Raw genomic sequence first — 24,513 nt, 5'->3', positions numbered from 1 at the left:
AATTGTGTGATAAAATTTTTGGTCACACGTGTACCTCACTCTCAATTAGGATTTTCATCGACATGACTCTTTTTGTGTTTAATTCACGGAAATTTGATCGAATGAGTGTATGTCACTCTAGTTGAAATTTATTTGATGGCAGCTAATATAAACAACAATAAGTTTTTTTTTCTTGATCAAAAATAATACATCTGATCAATTAATAAGAATTTTTTTTTCTCTCTATCGCTCGCTCTCCTAACTTTTTAAAATATTTTTGAGGCTGCAGATCTACAAAGCTATCGCAGCTATTTTCTGGCCATCTATGTTTGTTGAATGTCTTCTTTAAGTCATCTTCTATCTTACATTTCGTCACGAAAAAAGACATGTGCTTTTTTAAATGATTTCCCAGGACAACGAACTGCTTTAGAAAGGTTATATTACTCCGTTATGTTGTGAGCCTGTGAATTGAGTTTGTAATCGGGTTCGAATTCTGAGGCCGGTTTTGTAGAGTATTTTTTAAATCCAGTTTCGATTTTTTTCCTGTCCGGAGAAGTACCTGTGAGTGTGTAGAAATATGACGAGAGCATACATGTTCCATAGTTGCTTTATTTAATATTTCAATGTTACGTGGAGTTGTTTTTACATTTTCCGGAATACCTTATCGGCTATGCATTCTATCAAAGCCGAGTTCTGCATTAATCGTTTTTGTTCAATGTAGTCTTTGTTGTTCGAACATTACTAATCTGACCGCCAACAATTGTACTCCTTTCATATCAGTTTTTCAAAAGTTATGAGAATCGTAATGTTTCATTTTGGATAATTTTCGTATTCTATATCAACTTTTTTGCTGTCGTCACATTGGTTAAGAAAAATTTTAAGTTTTGTGGAAGAATGGTTATTTAATTGAACTTATCTTAATTTTTTAATAATTTGCAAATTCTATTTTTGTTTTTCTAGCTTTGAATTTTTCATTGGATACATTTTTCGGGTCTTTTCCGTTTGTGCCCCCAGTTACAGAGCAAGTGTCATTTCATGGTAAATCATTATTTAAAAATATGGCATCTGCGTCTCTGGGGTGCAATTTATGTTTTTTCATGTATGCAAATTTTGAAGTTAAAAAAATGATTTCAGGATTGAAGTGTTCTGCTTTTTAATATATTTTTTTATTTATTTTTATGTATATTTATAATTTGTTCCATATATATAAACAACAAAAACCTTATACCTTTAAACAACAGTTACTAATAAAGTTAATTATACATTTTATGTGGCCAACAGTGCTACTGCCTCTGAAAGAAGACGCAAGAATACAGGAACACAAACAAGGCTATTGCAAGAAGGCTACAATTTTAATCCCGAAGAAATAGTAGTCCGAGCTATAACTAAATTGCAAAGCCAAAGTTAAGCTAAATTACAATTCATGAGACTTGGAATTAAAACAACCAATTCTTCAAAAAATGGTTTTACGTCTTGGAATTTTAACTCAGTTTTCGGAAAAGTATATATGCTTTTTGATGTACTTTTTTCACTAATGAGCGTCAGTGCGGATGAGATTAAGAACAACTGTATATTAGGAAGCATTTCTGAACAAACATTTTTTTTGAGCGATTTAGGTTTAAAAACAATATTTACATTGAAAGAAGGAGAAGAAGGAGGCTTTGGTGTTGTTAAGGTAAATTTCTTTCTTTCAGCTTGAAAAATGCAAAATTTTGTTAGACACTGCTATATATGTGTATAAATATATATATATATATATATATATATATATATATATATTTATATATATTTATATATAAACAATAATAACCATACTTATTTGAAGAAACAGTTACTACTAAACCTTATTAAACATTTTATAAGGACAACAGTCCTACTGCCTCTGAAGAAAGACGGAAAAATACAGGACCACGGCAAATGGAAGAAGTTTACAATTTAACACGGAAAAAAGAGCCATCAAAATTTTAACTATAAGTTTGAAAGCAAGGTTAAAGCTATAACAAAATTTATGAGGTTTGGAACTAAAACTACAAATGTTTCAGTAAATGTTCTTTATCCTCGAATTGCAACTCAGTTTTCGGAAAAGTAACAGAGGTTGTTGATGTAATTTTTTCCACTTATGAGCGTCAGTGCCGATGGCATTAAGAACAACTGCGAAATAACAAGCATTTGTGAACAAAAATCTTTTCTAACGATATAGGTTTAAAGCAAACTTTTTCCGAAGAAAAGTAGGCGGCTTTTGTGTTGCTAAGAGAAAATTTATTCTTCCAGCTGGTGAAGTACAAAATTTTGTGAGACACTTCTACAAAAATTTCTTTAAAATTTGTTTTCCAGATAATTAAAGTCTAGCTGAGAAGAGAAAATTTGTTGCCGAACAAAAAATTTTATGGAGAAATAAAAAAGTGTGAGATTTATAGTTTTTTTTCATTTTTTTGTAAGTTGAACAATATAAAATGTTAGGCAGATTGTGAACCCATAGATATGTATAACGCCAACATGTTATAATTTTATGTAAAACGCACATAAAGTCTCTGGAGAAAAACGTTTCTGTCAACCTTAGTCAGGTTCAATGTTTTTCCTCTTTTATGGTTGGTCTGCGGTTTTTTAGATTTTTTTGTAAATACTCGTTTGAAATAGTGATATATGGCGGATGCAACCTTACGGTTGTCGAGGGAAGTGTTATTCCCTTTTGCGGAGAAAGTTGGATTAGAACTGAATATACTTGGACGTGTTGTTTTGAAAAGTATATTGGAAGCATTCTAAGGAATCATCCATTGTGTCATCAAAATCGCGCATATACCCCCATCACAGTTTGCTTTTTTTGTTAAAAATTGGCCGCACTACGAAATTTGTAATATCATATTTAATTTCTCCATTTAATTAATGTGATTAACACACGGAAATAAACACTCTTGTTAACACCGGACTTCGTTTGTGATATTTTTTGCGGTTGCGATAGTTTTGTATCAAGTCGGGCGGGACGCTAGGGCACGGCGAAATCCTCTAAACGCTCAGCTGTTCAACATCCAAGTTGGGGGGGGGGGGGTATTTCCGTGGGTGTTTTTCCTTCCTGAACTTGTGTGGAGATTTTGTCCATAGGTTTTTTGAAGCACCTTTTGTGCTACTTGAACCGATCATCTTCGCTGAGTGATTTGAACAGATGTCTGCAGAAATTTTCGATTTTGTCTATTTATACTGGTAGCAATGTTGAGGCGCATATTGTACGAGTAACACTTACTCCTCGTAAATTTATTTTTAAACTACTCTTGTTTTGATTATATGTTTAGATTGCTTTGAGTTTAATTGTTTCAAACAACAAATGCTCGTTTTTTATTTATTTTCGCATATCTTTTTTCCAGTGCCATAACATAACAGGCATGTTTCGGTTGAAAAGTTGAATATAATAAGAGCCTTTTCAGAATTATTCGCTGTGCATTTTAGGCATAGACATACATATCCACACAATGAGCGCGACTATGTACGACTAGTAACACCAACGCACAATTTATCCAATGCAATGGTTGAAAGCAGCACCAGCTTCTTTTAGCAATTCATTGGGAAAAACTACTGAAAGCTTTTAGTGTAAAACATGCAAATAGAAGCAGCAGTTGTTATTTTTCACAAACTACATGATAATTTTATGCCATATTTAAAAACTATATTCTAAAAGGAGCAAAAGTCCTATTAATCATTTGCATTTTGTTTTATATCGCGCTTGTTGTTTTTGTTTATTCCATAACAAGGGAAAAATTAACACCCGATTCTATTGTGCAATTTGTAGCTTCCTACAGCTATAGAGGTATAGTGTAATCATACCACCGCAACCACCGCTACTGTTAATTGTGATGTAGTTGTATCTGTTTACCACTCATTTACGCTAGTCTGCAACTGGGAAGCTTCTCCTCGTTTGGGAAGAAATTCACTTTGTCTCATTTGATGAGGAGCTGAATTTATGGCATCGTAAATTTTAATTGCCCGAACAGAAAAGCTTTTCACACAAAGCACACGTACATACGCGTACATACATACATACACACTGCACATATACACTTGCAGCACAGGTTTCATTTCATCCAATTGGTGAGATTGTTTAAAATTGTCAGTTTTTGACTGTTTTTACTGTTTATTTCACCATATTCTGCCATATACAAAGTTATACAAACTATTCCTTCTTGTCTCGCTTTTTGTCTGTTTGCGCTGAATTTTACCAACCTTAGACGCCGTCGCTCTCTCACAATTTCTGAAAAAAGTTGATGAATAATAGGAAAAGGCAAAATGTCGGGTGGTTCCTAATGCATTTTTGATTTATGTTACTTGAAATACCCCCAAAAAGTGTACCATGCTGTATTCTACATTATATATAGAATTTATCCATATACACTGCTCTATCTTCCACTACAACTAGGAACTCTACCTGTTGGTTCTTAATCAAATTCCCATTTTTCCTCTACTTTTAATTAACAGTCGCAAATTTTCCCCCCAAAACGTCTTATTTGTTTGCCGTGTACTTGACTTGTTCAGGGAAAACTTTGCTTATTTTCGTCCTCGGTGTGCGTCTGCTAATCAGCCTATCAGACAAGGAAGAAATGACCAGACAAAGGAGGAATTTGTCTTATTGTTGAGGAAATTAGTTTAAATCTGACCAATTGTCCAATCACAAGACGAGATCTATTCTACTTCGACGGCTCAATCGATCATGCCGATTGCAATTTGTCTTAATCAGTGCCAATACTGCATGGCATGAACAATTTTCACAAATTTAGATTAAAAAGTGATTTTTATTCCTCACTTATTTACAGCGAATCTGTTACTGTGTTACAGTTACGCACAAAATTGGTGCTTAAGTAAGATTACCAAAAATTGCCCCAGGAATGTTTTCTCCTGTCAATTGGGGCGCGTCTACTGACGGGAAAAACAACGAAATACCAGAACGACCTTACTCAGGTGTAGGGATACCATCCGCTGATAGAAATCTTCTAAATAACAACAATAACAACAACGGCATCATGAACAATCAACAACCTACAATGCCCTCCGCACAACTTCATCCGGCGTATCGCGACTTATACTCACCCCCGACCGTTTCCTATCCTTACCAAGGTGGCCACGTTCCTATAAATAGCGAAGTTCGCCACGCGCGAGAAGTTTTCCTAACAGATCTGAAGTCCCAACTCCGTTCCACGGCTGAGCAGCTCGAAATTTCCAGAAAAGAAGCCCACGAGAACAGTCAGAAGGCAATGGAACTGGAAAAGAGCATATCCAGTTTCTGGAATCCGGAACTGAAGAAAGAGCGACTGGCGCGGAAAGAGGAGAATGTGAAATTTCTGGCCCTCAAAGACCAGCACAACAAAGTCTTGGATCAAAATGCCCAATTGCAGGCAAGTGTAATCCATCGATCTGTTTACTAATTAGGAGAAAGTACTTTATACAGAGATTCTTTTATTCAAATGTTTTTGCTTTGTTGGTTTGTTAAAACTTTCAATTGAGGAAAAAAGACATTGGGTAAGGAATTTTGGATTGTAGGAAAACAAGTCACCTCTCAATTAAGGTTTTAAAAGAGCGTGCACTATTTAATTCAAATTGACCAATGCTGACGGCTACCTCATTCCCCTGTTGCTTACAATATATTAATTAAGTTAGCAGTGGATAACTATTCCTATTCGATTGATACAATGCATGCGTTACTATGATCACAAACGCGACCCATAACGACCTCCAATCAGACAAATTTGACCGCACATGGCGGAAAATTGCTCTCGAAATCACAGGGTCTGAAGCTCCTTTCGAACGAACGAAAATCTGGAACACAAGCCGGTCTGATCAGAGGCAATTTTGTTAGCACAAAAATCTCATCAATAGTCTTTGTTGAGTCTGGGCTATGGTTACGCAAAACTCTGGACAATAGTCTGGATTTAGTATGATTTTAGCACGCTTTGATCTGCAATGCTCTGATCAGAGATGATCAGAGGTCACTTTAGTCCCAGTAGCTGAGTTCAGAGGTCCGTCAAGTCTGGGACTTCAAACATTGGACAGATTAAAAATGTTTCCAAAGTTTTTTAAGGCTTTTATTGCTTTTATTTTGTAGGCAGCCATTCAAACGTTATCCAATGAGAACACTGCTCTCAGAACTCAACTTAGTATTGCAACATTGCGCAGTGGTACAGGGTCATCCGGCAATGCATCCAAAAACAGTCAACTGGACAACCCAGCGCTTGCCAACCTAAACGATACATTCCAAATTGAAACCCTCAAAGGTGAAAATGAGCAGAAGTCGAAGGAGATATACTTGCTGAAAAAGACATTGGAAGAGATGGAATTACGAATTGAAACACAGAAGCAAACTCTAACAGCTAAAGACCAGTCTATTCAAAAGTTACTCGAAATGTTACAAGCCAAAGGATTTCTTCAGGGAGATTCATCCGGTACTAATCCTAATTCTTCTAATCCGGCTCAAATGAATGGAGAATTAAACCATGTGGGAAACTTAGAAATCGCAATTCACGATTTGAAATCTCAAGTCAATCAGAAGGATCAGGAGATATCTAAACTGAAGACCCAAATGATGACCCAATCATCAATCGACTTAGAAACTAGACTTAAATCACCCCCACCTTATGGCCTCTCAAGCCAAGAACCAACTGCACAGGCTATCAAACAACTTCTCGAATCTAAAGACGAGAAGATTGGAATTCTCGAAAAACAATTACAATCCAGTAGCAATAATCCGGTCGGAACTACTATGGACACTGCAAGATCGTTGTCAAGTGCAGACACGTTCAAAGAACACATTGACTTTTTGAAGTCAAAACTGGACCAAGTTCGCATTGAAAGTTCCAAGAAGGAATCGGAACTGGTTGCCAGCCAATCAAAAACGGAGATTCTGATGAAACAGTGTTCCGATCAGTCCCAACATATCAATGTACTAAAAGAAGCTCTATTCACAAAAGAGCAGCAAATTTTGAGCTTACAATCAGAGAGTGATAATCTAAAAGGGCGGATTGACGAGCGTGAAATGTTACTACAAAAGAAGAAAAATATTTCAACTCCATTCAGACAATCAAGTTTCTCAGAATATACCGGTTCATCTGACCTCAAAGATAAACAAATTCACGAAATGAGAGCTACAATAGACGAACTAAAAAACCAAGTTGATAGTTTGAAACTCAGTACAGGTCCTAAACTATCCGATGGTGCAATATCGCATAACGAGTTACAATCTGTGTTCGGTGATCGTGAACGAATGATTCAGCAAATGCGATTGGACAAAGAGAAACAAAAGAATGTGTATGATAATCAACTAGACTCATCAGAAGACAATCAGATTAAGAGCCGGATTGTGAGAGAACACGAGGAGAAAGTGTCAAGTTTGCTAACTGCCAACATGAAAAAGGTCAGCCAAATACGCTTTAGAACTGTTTCTACTACACCCCCCCCCCCCACCACAATGAATAACATCCTCAATAATTGTTCCGACCCCTCTTGAGGGGGGGGGGGGAGGGGGAGGAACTATATACTCAAATGGGTTTTTTTTAAATTTTTTATTGTTATTTGCACTTAGTTTTAGGCATTTCTTATTTTTCTGTACCAGTAGTATTCGCAAAATCAATATTACGTCCTTATTTATATATCTCTTGTAACCTATTTTAACATCGGGGATCTGGTGTTTTTAAATTGAAAAAAATGTCGCCTGCAAGAATTTTCATATCTTCTTTGTTTGAAAATCAAAGTTCAGACGCTAAAAAGATTTCTCAAATTAACTTCATTGACTGTCGAGCCAAAAATACAGCCATATGCTCTCAAGTAGCGCCATAATAATGCACATAATCTATACGTCATCGCCGACAGCTAATTTACTAATAGGATTGTGCCATTTTACTCGTTTTTAGAGAAAAAGAATACGAGTTCAATGAAAACATTATCTGAAACGTACTCTTGCGTATTTTAACATGCCGAAGATCTTCAGTGCGAGAATTTAAAATACCCGCAGATTCTATATACATAGCCAGAAGTTGGCTCAACATCTCGCACTTTATGCGGTTCTCGGTAACCGCCAGATGATCTCAGTGACTTCAGGCAGAGTCACGTAACCTAAACATTTTTGAAGCCAATACGTTGCAGAACTCATAGGACCCCCGGTCACTGTAAGTATAGCATTATGGAGAAGATTTGTATTTTAGTTGAAGCTCCATCCTCTCTATCGTTCCTAGAGTACCGGAAGAATATTATTTGCGACCCGAAGGGCACGTGCCATGTTTACAGATCCGGATTCTGTAATGATTGACAACCAAGGTTTGTTAGTGTGTTTGTTGTGCTTTAGGACTCTGCGATAAAGACACTGGAGATCAACTTGTCACAGAAGACGGAGGAGGTGGGAGAGTGGGAGGGGCGGGTGAGGAGACTGCAGGAGGAGAAGGTGCAACTAATTAAAGACAAGCAGGAACTCAGGAAACAAGTGGACGCACTAGAAGAACAGGTAGCTATATCTAACAGAACTGGAAGCGGTTTTTAATTGCTCTCGAACGAAGTTCGAAGCGATTATTGTAGTTGTGTGTGTCTTATTACGCCTCGTAGAGGAGTACTGGTGTTCTTTATTTTTTTTATAACTCGAAGATAAGTATTGTTATTATACAAGCTAGAGTATATCTGTTCATGACGTCAACTTTGACTGCCACTTAAATTTTCGAACATTTGACTTCTGTTTTCGGACTTTGGTCATTACAATTCTCCATAAACAGAAGTCGATGCTCCAAAATTTAAATGGAAGTAAAAGCTGAGGACATGAGCACATATATTTCAGCTTTTATAGTAACAATAGTCATCTTCGGGGTGGGGGTGGGGGGTGCTTTGTTGTTTGAGTAGGGTGGAGGGTCTTTTAGGGGGTCAAAACTTCTTCAATTGACTTTTTCACCTTGAGCATTACGAGCAGATGTTATTAGCTATAAAGATTAATGTTGCCATTATTGTTGTCCCCACCACTGACTCTACAATTATAATTATTATTAAATGATAATTAAAATTGTCAATGATATTTCCACATTAATGTTAGGCAATATAGTATTGATTACTTTGTTCTCTTTTTCACTCTGATATGGGCATGGTTGGCTCTAGATTTTGTGTTCCACGAATGTTTTATCCGTTTCCAATCTTCTACTGCTTGTCCTTTTTTAGGCAAACGTTCTGATTGACCGTTTCTTCCTCGAAATTTTTTTTCACTTGCTTGATTTGATTTCTTGTCAAAAGACACGGGTTAAACTGCTAAATACTCAGCGTATTAGTTATCTTTGTAGCTCCCTTAGAGCCTCAGTAGGCACCAAGTATAGGGTTCATCAAAGCAGCCGAGGAAGCAGAACATCATAGAGTGATGGCCTTTTGTATATTTGGACACCTCCTTATTTTGCACAACCCACCGCTTTTCCACCCACTCCTTCTTACCAAGTGCGGCTGGTCTTAAACTCGCAACAACCAAAGTCTACCTCTCACCTGCCGTTCAAGAGTCTTAGTCGACTATGTCTGTTCTGGTTTTCCGTCTTAGATGTTAGATCTAGCACATGCAATAGTCAAGTATCTCTTAATACCATATTGCTGGCGAACTATTCTTTTTAACTGCAGCCAAAAATTGTAGCCAACAGCTTTCGCGATGAGAGAAGGCAACAACTCTCAATGACTTATCGATGAAATAAATTTTCAGCGCCCGTTGATTATGTGAAGTGAAAGATTTTTTTAAAATTTCGGTCCATTACGCAATGCTGGATGTTTGAGTTTTAGTAATTAACTGGCGTGAGAATTTGACTGACCGAATCGGTAAAATAAGCGACAATTTTTATCTAAATGGTAGTTGATAACAGGTTATTACACAGTTTCTGGTTCGGGCAATAATCAAATAGCGCCAAACTGCCATTTTTAAAACCAAATAAAAAATTTGATCAAAAAAGAGAGTGAAAAGCTGCAAATAAGGCCCAAAAAGTCTCCGAAATTTTAACTAACCTCTTTATTGGCATAAAAACTAGGCAAAGAAGGAAGTAAAACTTTATTATAAAAGGTATGATACTTTTACTTACCCGGACTTGAGTCTCAGAGCTTTTCAGCGCTTGACCAGCACATTTCAAGAGTTAATTTAATTCAGTTCTGAAACGTTGTATCTCCAGAATGCTTTAAGTTTCTTAACGTGCAGTATTTCTTTATTATGATCATATTGAGGTCAAAGAGTTCGTCCAGGCTAAGTATATCCCGTCTAAAAAATAGTCATAACCCAAAATTAAATCTGAACAGTATAAAGTCGTACTTTTGTTGCTCATAACTGGTAATTACTACAATAATAAATACACTATTTATATTTAAGCTGGTTTGTAGGCAATTACCACAAAGCCCTTTTAGCATAGTGATTACGACTTGCTGCGCAAATTAAATGTCATGGACACCCACAAGGAATTTCGAATTGCATATAAACCAAACCGTGTTGGCGGAAGTTAAGTTGAACATTTTTTGTCATGAAATATATTTTACTCAAAAGACAGGCCAGTTTAAATTGTGATATGAACAGAGTACTGGTAATCTTAAAAAACAGAATGCCTTTAGACTTATTCAGCGCTGATTTGCTCTGCCACCAACCTCCGGGTAGTCAATGAAATTTACACGCACATATTCAAAACTTGAACCATTAATTATTCCTGATCAAAGAAAAGATGTCGAAAAGACCTACTAAAGATAAGAGGCATTCATCGAAGATCGGCCGCTGTATTATTCCCCGGTGTTTCCTTTGACAAATGCGTTCCAAAATGGTATCCTAAAAAGGAGCCAAAAAGAAATACAAAAAAACTAGATTGTTTTCTTTATCCCGATGTATTTATTGAAGGACCATAAGTTTTATATTATAGCCGATGTAAAGCTAAAAAAAGAAAAAAAATCAAGGAATTTTAGCAGTAAGACATTCCTGATTTCTAAGATTGAGTTTTATTAGATTACCAAAACCTACAAAAAGCTTTAAAAACTAAAAATGCTTTAAGGAAGAGCAAAAGATTTCGTTGCTCTTCATTTTCTAAAACCGCCATAGAAAAATATCTAAGCAATTAAAAAACTTCAGATTCTGTTGCTTCATATTGCATATTGAAGTTCATTCCACGATGCGGCACTTTTTTATGCTTCTTTGTTTATTTATTCAAGTTATTTGAAAAAATGACTATGACAATTTCCACAGTATTAAGATTTAATTTTGAATCCTGGCTGAATTTTCAGAGTCTCAAAAGATATTCCGCCTGTCAAGACGACTTTTAGGTCACAGGAAAAACGAAACTCATTTTGCATTCACCTCAATGAGATAAAACCAAAAGAAGCAAAATTAAGTCATTAAAATTCAGTTCAGTAAGGCAAAGTTAATTTAAATATTAATTCTGATTTTATTGGCAAAAAGTTGAAAATATAACCTCCACTTGATATTAAATATCTTTAGTTCGCTCTGGTCTGTTAGGTGTTCTGAATTTTCTTGTTTTTGAGTTCCATATTCTTTTTGCTTATTGATTTTTTGCAAATTTTGAATAACTAGGAAATTTTGTTTTTAAGTGGAAAGATTTACCACATAGAAAATACTGTTTCACGGTTGATTAGTGCTAATTAGAGCGAAATTCAAAATAAAATTTTAAATCGTTAATGGCACTAAAATACATCAGATATGCGGGTAAATTGAGCTATTTTCCTATATTTTGGTTTTTGAACAGCCGTTCTGCTTTTTGGGAGAAGTAATTCAAGCGAGCAATTTTTATTTTCAGTTTTTCTGTGTTTTCGAAAAATTATCGATTTCAATTTTTTGAAAGTATGAGGGGGCGAACAAGACGAGGGGGTGAACTAATGAAGAACAGCGTAATCACAGCCATATAGGACAAAATATTTTTGACTTTAGGACTTGCATTATTGTATTACGTCCAATATTTCAATCTTGGTTATAAACAATAGCACGCCTTAAACATGAATTTCAACCAAAATGAAGATCTTAGATTTATTTAGATACTTATGAACGCTTACATCTTTTTGCATGTTGGCCTCTTTAAATAATTGAAGTCAAAACTTTTTCAAGCAGCTAGCCTGCTAGGAAGATAATTCACGAATGCTGGAATCTCTCTATTCAGCCTATCAAGTAATATGATTCTTTGCCCCCCCCCCCCCCCCCAAAAAAAACCATTTCGCACTAGTTTTCCGATTTGACCATACCTGAATCTGGTCTGATTAGGTCTCGCTCATACCTAAATTTCGATCTCTTCGCTCTGGGCGATATCTTTATAACTCTGTCAACTACCATTTCCTTCCTTTTTCTGCCATATGTTGTTTACCACATCCGTAGTTTAATCTTCATTCAAGCTTTATTTTCGATACAAAAGGCTCGGGAATTTCTTGCAGACGTTATCTCTTTTATGATAGTAGCCACTCATTATGTGTGGTGCCGTAACATTGTCTTATCAAGCCCAACGGCTGTGCTTGATTGTAAATTATGTAAACTTTAACAGCAAACATCAGACAACAAGCGCCAAAAACCGGAGCGTTTCCATTTTCTTAGCAAATAAAAGCACTTTGCAACTGCTGCAAATTGAAAGAGCTGCCCTTTTGTTTTAATTTTGAAAAGCGCTTTGATTGTTTCAGCGTTTCTCTTTCAACAATTCATGCTAATTTTATGCAAAAGATGGGATAAGAAAATGAACTCTGATTTTCTGCAACACTCGCTCTATTTACTCCACGTATTAGTACACATAGAAGTTAACCAAAAAAATGCTGATAAGTTTAATCTTGGTTAATCTAGATTGTGTAAAGACAGCTCTCCTATCATTGACAAGGAATGCTTTAAATCACCCAGTTCGTGTCGGCGGTTGCAAAACCGTCCGCATATAACGTTTTGCAGTAAACTTTTGTAAGCTATATTATCCACTATATGTAGATTACGTTGCACTACTTCAAAGTCAATTATCCGCAATAAATAATCGGTAGAAAAAGTTAAAACCAATAACTATTTTTTGTACTTTGTTTAATAACTCAATTTTTTAGCTGAATTTTGCACACTTTGTAAGGAAAATATTAGCACTGAATTTAGACTTCAATTATGCCAATTTTAAATCTGCCACAGTTAGAATGTGAAAATCTCAAAACTGATTTTATTTGCGGATAATGAACTATACCAAAATTACTTTTTCAGTGAGCTTCAATAACGCCATTTTTGAAGCAGTAATTGGCAATCGTATAGCCAGTAGGAGAAACTGAGTCCGTGTTTTGCACGAAATTTTCAAAGACATTTTGCTCCTCAGAGTGTAATATTGCGAATTTCAATGTTAGTTCTCCTTTTAACAAGTAAATGTTACGTTCAACTGTTCAACCACTAAATATATATACAGAAACACGACACAATAGCAAGTAATTTACCGCACGTGTAGTTGTTTTTCAATACGTCAATATGTAATGTATGAAAATCAAAGTCTCAATTGATTTTGGGTGGTTTTCCAAGCTCTCCTACTAAAGCTAGTCACTCTCTTTTGCGTGCCAAAAAGTCATCTTTCATAGAGTGTGGATAACGATGCCAATTAAGTGTGATCAGTTTTCTATAGTGACACTGCTTCGGTGCAAACGTGAAGTCATCGAACAAAATGCATTTCGTATGCCGTACATGGCAAAACGGAATTGTTGTTGGTGGAAAGAGTTTGAGTTTCAGTCTCCTTTCAAGTATGATAATGTCGTACTAGCACTAGTTGCTCTAAAAATTGAGAAGTGCAAAAAAGTCAAAAGGTTTTTGGTAGAATGTAGAAATTTGATTTTCGTGTAATGCTTTTCTAACTCTACAACATAAATTGCACTAGTATGGTTGTGTTTACCCGTATAACTTAGTTCCAAAGTCGGCCTTGCATTCCATCGTCAAAATAAGTTTTCTTCTGTTTGATAGCTCAGGAACTCTTCATTATTGGTCTTTTGCGAACACCGTCGTTCATTCGAAATCGCTAATCTAATAAAACCGTTGAACTCTTCGATTGTCTCAATTAATTTTTTTAACCATCAAATTTTTGTTAGCCTCGTTTCATGCCATGTTCGATCAAATGGACCTGGTTGCCTCCATCAAGGTTTTTTGTTTGCCATAGACAGCAAACTGTTTAAAACTGACAACTCCTCTCAATTGACCGGTATCAATGGTCGCACATTGAGATCTCTTTAAAAATACACATCATATTTTACAGAAAGCCCCCGCTGGCAGGTGTTTTTTACAACATTGCATACTTTTCTTTCTTTTAACTTCTAACCAAACGTGCCTATACTGCTGCAAAGTGATAAGCTGATGATTGGTTGATTTGTAACTCTCAATCATTTCTTTGTTCTATGTATCAACGTTTTCTGCAATGGTTTTTTCAGCGAAACGAGTGTGTCTTTTTGCCACTTGTCTTTGTTTATGGCATATCTCTTTTACAATAAGTCTTTTAATTGCATTGAGGCAACAATTGATGTATTACTTGGGTACTGCTTCTGATTGCACAGTTCTCGCAGTTAGAGACGTTAACAAATAGAAACGTCAGTTTTGTTTCGTAGGCCAATCTTCACAGTGGATGTGTCAATGATGAAAATCCATAATTTTCAAAAGCTCTTCAGGCCATTGTTTTATTAATGCTGCTTTCTTTTGTGCTTTGACTATTCTACCAACAACACGTTTATTCTCGATTGAGCTTAGGTCGTTTTGTATGCCTAGGATCCATGCCTACGGATGAGCAATTCTCATTAATTGCCTTATATCCCCTTGCTGATGCATATTGTGTACATTTGACAAGGTTAATTCAGTTGCGTTGTTTTTCCAAACTAACAATTACAGATGTTTTGCATTGAAGCCCGCTTGACCCGCCCTGTTCTGCGTTTGGCACAAATAAACTCTTCATAGACGAAAGATGAGAGCTGTTGGATTCTCCTGCTTTTTGGAATTTCATCTTTAGGATTTGAGATTTCACCTCTTTAGCAAACTTTTTTTTGTCGCTACTTGACGTTGGTTGCCTTAGGTTTTTCTTTTTCTTGCTTTTACTTCTTTTGAGCTTGTCAATGATGACAGCGTTTTTTGTTAGATGTTTCCACTGCAACATATAAGTTGCTTCCAGATTCTCAGACACATGTTTACCTAAAAACACTTTTTTAGGATTAGAGCTCTCTATATATTCAAGTACTGTAGTTGAGTATGAGCAAACAGTTTTTAACGTTTAAGGTTTTGTGTCTATCTTTTTGTCGAACTGCATTGTCATGACGCGTCAAATCCATTGTGAATATTTCAGTTTGGTGATTTTTGACACAATATTTTCAGGTTTGTGTCCCTTTTGATTTTTTTCTCCAATTACTAAAACGTACCCAGGCTGAGCTGTAGTTGTTTAGTAGGATTGGCTCTGTTTCACTCCACGGTGTCTCCCGTTTGTACAGCTCGCCTGTAAACGTACGTTGATGGTACTTTTTAGAATCTGTTGAACCTGCATTTCCTCACTTGAAAATCTGAAAATGTTAATTTGTTTCCATATTTCGATAATTTCAGACAATTTTACATCTTCGCTGAAAATGTAACCGCAAACAATTTGTCTTCTTTTGACCGTCATGTTTCCACTAACTACCAGTCCTTTTTCCTTAAAAACAGGAAAAGCTGCACTTCTCGGCCAGATCTTGCAGTCCGGTCGGCACTGTTGGTCATAGCTATTCTGACTAAGAGTTATGCTAACCTCCATCATGTTGCAACTTTCGTCTGAGACAACACTAAAAATACTTGAAGTTCTTCTTCAGTTTGTTTTAGTTTTAAATTTTGTTTCTTAACAGGATTGGCTGATTTGCAAATGCTACAATCAAACGCAATTTTGTATGAAGTCTCTTTTTTATAGGAACCTCCTCTGTCTTCAGATCTTCTGTTCGGGTATGCCAGCTACGTTGAGCCTGGCATTCGTAAGTTTTCATTGACACTTGTTTTTGAGGCCTTCGAATCACTGTTTTCTTCTTCTTATGACCGCTTTGTATTGAGACAGGAACAATCTGAAAAAAAATCTGAACTTCGTTACTCTGCTTAATTTTTGCTGCACATACATTTACTAAGTGATAACCCTTGCCCATTTTGGCTTGCTGAGAGCAGCAATTGGTTTTCCGTCTTCGTACATCAGTTGACAACCAACGCCTTGATTTACGATCTTTGGTTGCATATCTTTTGCCCAGACAATCGTAACATAAGGGTTGTTTTCTCTCTGCTGCGTACTGGCCCATCACACTCATATTCCTGAACATCGGATGGCTCCAACTTTAAAGAGTCACATCAAATAGTGAGCAATGACTGTTTTGAGTTCGCTTCGTTTCTTTCAGATTTGAACTCGAAATGACGTTTGATGTTTTTGAGAAAACTTTGCCTCTAATTTTGTACAATTGATCTTAATTTTTTTCATGCAAACTTGAAGGCTAGAAACCCTTCCCGAAGAAATGCCACTCGTGATTGTCTCTAACGAAATTTAATCGACACATGTTTTTCTTTGTTTTATCATCTACATAGACCAACATTTCTCTTTAAAAGCCTAAGATAGTTTATCTACTGCTATCTACAGTGTTTTCCGTACTTTTTGAGATCGTTCACAATATTAGACACAATATATATGAAATTGTTTAAACAAGAAGATGCGTAAGTTTTTACCTGTTCCTGTCCTGCCTTGCGAAAAACCGATGTGTGCATCAATGATGATATGAGACTTTCCCAATTTTCTCTCCAGAGGAGTCCGGGCAGCACCATAGAACTTTGAAGAATACTAAATTCTAGGTATTGCTGATTTTGCCCCGCTTATCACTAGTTCTGCGAAGGCCTTTTTTCGGACAATGGGATTGGTCTATTGTAATTATATCAATAGAATAACTAGAATAACTTGGCCAATGCAGAGGTTTCCATCAAATTTCATCAACGTCACTTTTGTTTGGTTACTCCGATATGAATTTTTACTGATGAATCGTAATTTAGTCCCGTGTTCGGCACCTAATAAATAAAAGCTTGAATTCTTTCCTCGTGGGATTTTCTAGCAGGGTGATTTTTTCCCACTCATTGGTTGACTCAGAACGAATATTATCAAGTTCTAATGACTTTTTTTTTCACTTTGCTTTTTAATTTGCGCTCTTCCTCTTGCAGGGGTTGCTTGTTTGTGAGTTCCTTCATTTGCTTTTTTAGCTCTAGTATTTTTGTTAAAGCCGTGTTTGTTCTAGACGCCACTTTGTTTTGAGTTCGATACCTGTTTTATTCTTCTGTTCTTCCGCGGATTCTTTTAGTTGAACATGAGTCTAAAATAGTATCCTGAACTTTGGCTACTGCTCTGTTATATAATATATCAGCGATTGAAATGTCCGTTGTGCAATTACTTTACAATTCCTTTCGCGCATTGCGTGGCACTCTTTAATTTGCACTGCATCCTTTGCTGATTGCATGGGTTTGCTAATATATTAATGTATATTTATTTTAGGTTGACAACTTATTTCAACGTTATAATTGTGATTTCTTCTTCGACGATCCGCGCAATTTATTGATAGAAAAGCTTTTGTCTGTTGAGTCGATCTGAGTCTTCAATTATTTTGAAACCAAACTTTCTTTAATGTTCTTTTTCTTCTTTACACTCAGCACTTATTGTATTTGTCTGCTGTACCTAAAGTGTTGCTTTTCTGATTACGCTTGAAGGGCCTGATGTATGCCCGCTCTTTGCTTGATTATTCCTCTGAAGTAGTTTTTTAAATTACACCTTTCAATTTCCCATGTTGGAGATTTGCTTTTGAATCGCTCCGTTTTTGTTAAATGATGCTCTTGGCCTTATATGTATCAAAACTGACAGTTGTTTTAACTTTGTTTTTACCAGTTTTAATTTCCTTTGACCGATTTGGCGGACCAACTATAATGGCTGCTCTTCTATCAATGACAAGGAATTCTTTACACCACCCAGTTCGTTTCAACCATTTCAAATCTGTGGGATATTTTTGGCAGGTAAAGTTTGCTCTAACACAGTTGATTAAAATTTCTAGAAATATCTCAAATAGAGATTAAAATATCTCTATTTCTAAAAAATATTTTTCTCGATTGACTTCAGCATTGCGATGATTCAAAAGTGTATTCGACTATGATATATCCAGTAGCAGAAAGTGACTCTGTTTTTTGTACAATGTGTTCTTAGAACTTTCATCTTGAAAATGAAAGAGTGAGCATTTCAAATAAAGTTCTTTTTTCAACGAGTCAAAAAATTTGTACAATCCCTAATCAGATTTACAGAAATTAGCTCAAGCAATTGTGCGCCAGTACGCATTGTCTGCCAATTAGGATTTCCGAAGTCACACATTTTAAATGGTTATTGCTGGTTATTTTCTGAAACTTTTCTGTTGATAGTCTCTTGATTTTACTTGTCAAAATTGCGTCTTCGAAAAGCTATAGACAACGATATTGACAAAACAGGACCAATTCTTCAAAATTTCCATTTTCCGGTGTAAAATAGTCTGAGGAAGGTCATTAATTATGTAGAACAGTTGTCGAATAATGTGTATTAACAAATGAATTCGTCGCGAACCAATCGTGAAGCATCTGGAGCAAATTCGCAGTGGAATATGTAAGTTCTTCAAAAGTCGCAGAACTGGTCTGTTGATACTGAACTTTGGTCGATATTGATTTTGAGTTTGACTTTATGTATTGTTACAGGTCCTAAAAATAGTTACTATTTCGACAAGCGTGAACATATCGATAAGGTTTTGATTAAACGTAGCAGTATGTTTTGCATCTCATGCTATTTTAACTCTACTACTTAATTTGCCCCAAAATCCGCGTGCTGATTTAGTGAACTCAGCTTCAACAGATTGATGTCCGGAAATTTTTAAGCATTTGTTGCAGAAAAAAAAACGAAGATTGAAGCAATTAATATTGTCGTGTGTCTTTTTGACGAACAACTTACGCTTGTTTTCTTTTCATTTTTAAAATCTCATTAATGGTTTTGCTTATTTTGAACCAGGCTGTTAATTTTTGAGTGACATAATTCAGAATTCAGGTTGCTAACTTAACTCGCGGTAGTTTACTACTGATAACATATTGACAAGTGCGCTAAAATTGGTTTAATTTTTTCACCCTAAATTTTAGTATTGGTCTTGAATCAGACTTAATAAAAAAATTTGAAGCCCTTTCAAAAGTTTATCATACTGGACCCCGCTGAATAAAATTGAGCCCCCTCCTGTTGTTCGAGAGCTATTTGTCCGACCTTAGTCGGTTTATGTTTTTACATTTTCAACTTTTCAAATTTATCATTCCTCAGAACATTTACAATAATTTTAGGTGAACCATTACATTGACGAACTAACACGAACTCAATCGATGCTTGATAAGACATCGGAGACAATGAAAGAGTTGGACGATGAGAAAAAAGTGCACCAAAGACGCGTGAACGAATTGGAAGGCGTGACGTCACAGCTAAAAGTAAAACTGAACGAAATGAGGCGAGTTAAGAGCGATGAAAACGTAATGCAGCAGAAATTACTACATGACGCGAGAAAACGTGAAGGAGATGTTATTCATGACGCAGCGGAATTGCAGGAAGTGTTGATGGAAAAGGACAAGCGGATTGTGGAGTTGGAGCAGGCATTGGAGGAATCGGCAAGGATGACAGTGGCCAGGGAGGCAGTGTTGTCCAAACACAATAATGTCACCACAGCTGCACACAGGAAGGTGGACGACCTGGTTGTGGAGGTAAAACTGATCAAAGCAATACAAGAGGCCTCAAGATTGTGTTGAGATTAATAAATAAATGGAATCAACCCCCCGCCCCCCCCCCCCTCCCCCCCCCCCCCCCCTCCTGCAATAAACAAATTCATTATCTGAAGAATTTAAGCGTTTTTTGGACAAAATTGCGAGTATTTTTCCTTAAATGAGATAAATTCTGTATGTGAATAATTTCATTGTGTCTGTGTGTGTGTGTGTGTGTGTGTGTGGGGGGGGGGTGTTTGTTCTGTCAAAATTATAATTATAAATTTTAATAAGATTCATAATTATAAATTTTATTCTCCGGGTCGAGGTGTGAACACTATAGAAACCGCAAAAAAACAATCGTAACACCGCAGAAATGCCAGTGAAACAATAGATTGAATCTGGGTGAGGTTAGTGAAATCTGAAGGCGGTGAAATTTTTATGAAATTGGGGGCGAATGCAGTAAAAAAAAGTTTGTATATTTTTTCTTAGCTAAATCTTGACCCGGGTCAAGGTCTCAAATTTTTTGTTTAAATTTGGAAAACTTTTTCCCAAAATGTGGATGTTGCGCGTAGGTTGAGAGACTGCAGAAGGCACTGAAGGTGAGTGACTCTAAGCTGTCTCAAGTGGCGGGACAGTTGAGTGAGAATGAGGCCAAGATGCAACACATGCAGGCAGACAGGAGAAGACAGCTGGCAGATGCCATGCAGATGAAACACGATGCATTAGCAGCTGCACTCGGAGAGAAAAACGCACACATTGCTCTCCTAGAGGTGAGTTTATTATCCCCAAATTGCCTATCTGAGCATTAATATGAAAAAGGGCATCGGCAACTGTCACCGTTGACGTCTAAAAGTAATTTTGAGTGGAAAAAATGGGAATTACACTAGTCTAATACCGACAGCTGTCTTGCAAGATCTTGCAAGAATCTTGCAAGAGTCTTGTAAGGTTACGCACCATCTTGCGATCTTGCAAGATTCTTGCAAAATAGCGGTCGGATATGCAGGAATTTTGCCAGATAAGCGTCGGTCTTGTAAGATTCTTACAAGATAAGCTGTGGAGTTCGTCCAAGGTATATCTCAATTCATAACAATCTTGTTTAGCTTCAGTAGCGGAAACCCAATTTGTCCAAGAGAAAACAGATTTCTATCTGCTGTTTACCAATATGCCCGAATTTATTTCAAGGCTTTAATTTGAGTGCTTTAAGGGGCTCAGCGGAAAAAATGAGTTTTTAAAAACAAATATGAGAAAAAAATTAAATTTTCCTATTAATTCCCATTTCGAAACCATCGACAAATTGATGCATTACAGAACTCTGCAGCCCAGGCGCCAGCTGCAGCAAGAGACCTGAAGAAGTTGCACGCAGAAAAGGAACAGTTAATGCGCAAACTGAATGAGCAGAATGAGAAAAGGATGACACTTCTGCAGAATTTGAACTCCAAAGTCAGACCGGGCAAACCACCTGGTCCACCCCATCCAACATCCGCAGGTGGCAGTCGGGCGGGAAGTCGGCAACCCTCAGTAATAGAGGAGGAACCAGAAGGTGTGGAAGGCGCAGAGGGTAAGACGTATCTTTGTAATTCCAACATTTTGCTGATGTCATAAATCTTTTTCAAGCCATGAAACGATAGCTGGAGGCTGTTATTGATCTCATTGTAATTTTTAGGCATATTTTACAGTAAGTAAAAAGAAATGGTTATCTTTGTTTTTTAAAAGTCAATGCCGCAAGTGGAAACATATGTTGAGGACACACTGCTAAACAAAAATACGAAAAGCAGAAAGGCAAACGATTTTTCATACATGCTTTATTCTGTGAGAAATTGCGAAAATGTAAAAAAAAAATAGCTAAGCGCCTTTTCCGAAAAGTTTTGAATTTCAGCTCAAACTTCTTCAGCCAGTGCTTTTTCACTACATGTTAAAAATTGCCCTTTCGGTAGAATTTATACCATTGTAAGCTTTACTCAAACTTCTTTGTTTCAATTGATGTTTATTTGTTCTCAATTTTCCCTTTAAAACGCTTTTTTTGGCAGATTTTCAATATTTCCTCAAATTTTGACAGTATATAAGAGTCTTCGGGTAGCAATCGATTTTTGCAAGGGTTTTAATTACCTTTTGGCATCCATTCAAAGTTGTTATTGTTTCAAAAAAATTAAATATTGTCATGCTATTTTGTGCCTGTTTTTATCTATTCCTAAAGGCTTCTGCAAATTTTATATTTGGTATACTTTTCACCATAGTTATGTTTTTACTATCGCTCATCTTTGACTACTATCTGGAAAGTTTACAATGAACAGTTACTTGCACGTTCTGTTAGCCAGTCTTCACAGAAAGATTTTTGTTTACTTCGATGGTAATTTTTGGTTTCTGTGTTGTTTTTATTTTTTTGCTTAGTTTTTTGTCTGTTACTTTGGTAGCCAGACTGAAAAAGTATCGTACTTCCTTGTGAAAAATTTCCGGACGTTGTTAATTGTATATGTTTTTGCACAGAGAACTAGGCTTTTGCTGAGTTCCCTTTCCTGTGTCGAGCACCAAGTTGACAAAACGGTTTGCACATTTCTGTGGAGAGTAACTGTTTTAGAGTTGCAATGCAATGAAATTTTTGAACTAATTAGTATATTAAAGTGCATAGTTTAATTAAGTGAGTAGTTGGCCGTGATATCAGTCAGGGTTTACTTCGTTTCCATTCTTCTAATTATGTCTATGTTTTCTCACTCGCCGACGTCTCCAGCTATAATTCTTGTCACCATTTGACCTCTCCACTACAAGTGACTTCTGCTGCTGTGTAATTGAATTTGTGTGCGCGACGTTATTTGCTACTCTTTCGTGTCTGCTTTTGGATTAATAATATGATAAATTTTTTTACATACCGCTCTAGAAGAACTGACTTCTGCGCTATTTTATATCGGAGAACAATCTTTCAAGAAAAAACCATCTGATGATCAATAGATTGAATCTATACTGTGCCAATAAAGTGTGCTCTGATTTTTGAACGAAGTGCAATTTCATTTTATTTCCAGTCAGTCTGCACTATTGTTTTCCCCAAACAGAAATGAGTTGAGCACTGTTTTGTGGAGTGCATGAACATTTATTAATCTAATCGGCTTTCATATCTATGTTCTATTGCCTCTTCATTCATGGAATATATTGAACAAACGATAAAGAATATAAAACGACGATGTCTAAGGTGTGTTCTATGTACATACATAGTTTGCATCTTCCTAAGAATTTTAATATACTGGAAAAAGCAGGCCCATGGGGACTAAACTAACGGCATTAGAATTATCCGACATTCTTGATAATTCTAGCTTATTGTTGATAAATCTTCTCTTCATAAATGTTGCCTACTCTAATACAATGGTGCTGAATCTTTTTATGATAAATTTATCTTTATCACTTTTTATAATTTATCATGTCATGGTTAATCTTTCTTAGATTTCCCGCCAAAATCTTGTTTCTTGATACCTGAGCTAAGATCTTGCAAGTTCATAGATATCATGATATATTCGCGCCATGATATATTCTCGTGTTTTAATATGTTTCTTATCAGAGCCATCAAATTTGGTTCCACCGGGATGTACAAATAAGCCTGAACGGAACCTCTTAAAAACAAATTCTTACATCTGTTTCAGAAAACGGAGTGTGGGCGTGATAGAAACAGAGAAAGTGAAATTATCAACCAGCCCCAAAAATTTGCCCAAACTATGCGAAGCAAGTATTTGATTATGATTCTTAACCATACACGATCTGTAAAATGATTGTTCTCTAAACACCAGAGACAGCATCATTTTAGCATGGAACAATTAAGACTTAAATGTGCGTGTGCGGTTAAGAAGGCCATGTTCAAGCCAACAAACTATCGACCACAAGAACTACATCTCATCAACTATCATCAGTGTATTTCCGCAGTGAATAGAGTATTTGTCCCATTATTTATATTCTGTTTTATTTAAATAAATGTTTTTTGATTAAAAGATTTATCTCATATTTAACGTTCTCAAGTTTAGTTTGCTTTTATCTTTATCGTGTACCGTACCAACATCGTGACACTTCCACATAAAAAGTTCTCACGGCCGTTGTTTTCCCCATTTCTTGCAGAAGGAATCCTTAAAAATGTGAGGCTCTGTGATGTACAGGCGCATGTTATCTTCGTCCCTATAACTCGCAATTTTTAGTTTAAAGTTGAAACCCCACATAAAAATGAGGGTCAGAAACTTTATACCACCACTGACGTTCGTGCAGCTAATTCTGTTGCTGAGGGATACAAAAGTTGTCTCATGGAGAATCTCATTAAAAACTGAATCAATTCGTGAAGAGATTTTTTCATTTTTACAATTCAAAAAATTTGAATTGTATTGGGGCGCTGTCTTTTTTTAAGATATGTTCACACATTTTCATGATTTTTGAAGTCAAATTGGAGTAGTGATTTTGGTCACGCCGAAACAGGAAGTGGAGCGAAAAGGCGAGGGGTTTTGCGGCGTGAAGATTTTTTGCTCTAATTTTAAAGTAGAGTGAGAAAACGGTTTGAACAAAAATTCGCTTTCTCGCTAGTGGTTTTTTTCTTCACATGCGGCAATTTCACTTCAATTTGTACTGTTTGTTCGAATTATCGGATCGGATTTTATTCTAAATGGTTTTCCCAATCCATTCATAGTTCATTCTAGGCCTAGTTTTTTGTTTGAACGAAATTTTTCATAGATATGGTTTTCCCAATTCACTTATAGTCCGTTCTAGTTCTAGTTTTTTGTTTACTCGATGAAAGTTCTTTGAATTGTACGCCAGGACTTGTCCTGCTATTTTTTTTTCAAATTTCTTTTCACGCAATATTT

The 24,513-nt window shown here is 36.2% G+C and overlaps 1 protein-coding gene across 1 annotated transcript; it reads left to right on the top strand.

Annotated features, from left to right (window-relative positions):
* Positions 1-3,514: 3,514 nt before the first annotated feature.
* Positions 3,515-23,690, top strand: LOC142336129 (ELKS/Rab6-interacting/CAST family member 1-like). The gene is made up of 7 exons (XM_075384693.1): positions 3,515-5,361; positions 6,069-7,369; positions 8,297-8,452; positions 19,280-19,690; positions 20,263-20,460; positions 20,999-21,248; positions 23,317-23,690. Exons 1-7 carry the CDS (start codon positions 4,851-4,853, stop codon positions 23,334-23,336), a joined length of 2,847 nt encoding a protein of 948 aa, XP_075240808.1. The 5' UTR covers positions 3,515-4,850; the 3' UTR covers positions 23,337-23,690.
* The last annotated feature ends 823 nt before the right edge of the window (positions 23,691-24,513 follow it).

Source organism: Convolutriloba macropyga, chromosome 1 (assembly GCF_964194025.1).
Source record: "Convolutriloba macropyga chromosome 1, txConMacr16.3, whole genome shotgun sequence".
NCBI lineage: Eukaryota > Metazoa > Xenacoelomorpha > Acoela > Convolutidae > Convolutriloba > Convolutriloba macropyga.
The sequence above is the reverse complement of the archived record's forward strand: the minus strand, read 5'-3'. Positions and strand labels throughout refer to the sequence as shown.

Coding starts and splice junctions, on each gene's coding strand:
- LOC142336129 (XM_075384693.1), top strand. CDS start 4,851: ATGTTTTCTCCTGTCAATTGGGGCGCGTCTACTGACGGGAAAAACAAC. Junction 19,691..20,262: donor TGGACGACCTGGTTGTGGAG/GTAAAACTGATC, acceptor TGTTGCGCGTAG/GTTGAGAGACTGCAGAAGGC. Junction 21,249..23,316: donor AGGTGTGGAAGGCGCAGAGG/GTAAGACGTATC, acceptor CATCTGTTTCAG/AAAACGGAGTGTGGGCGTGA.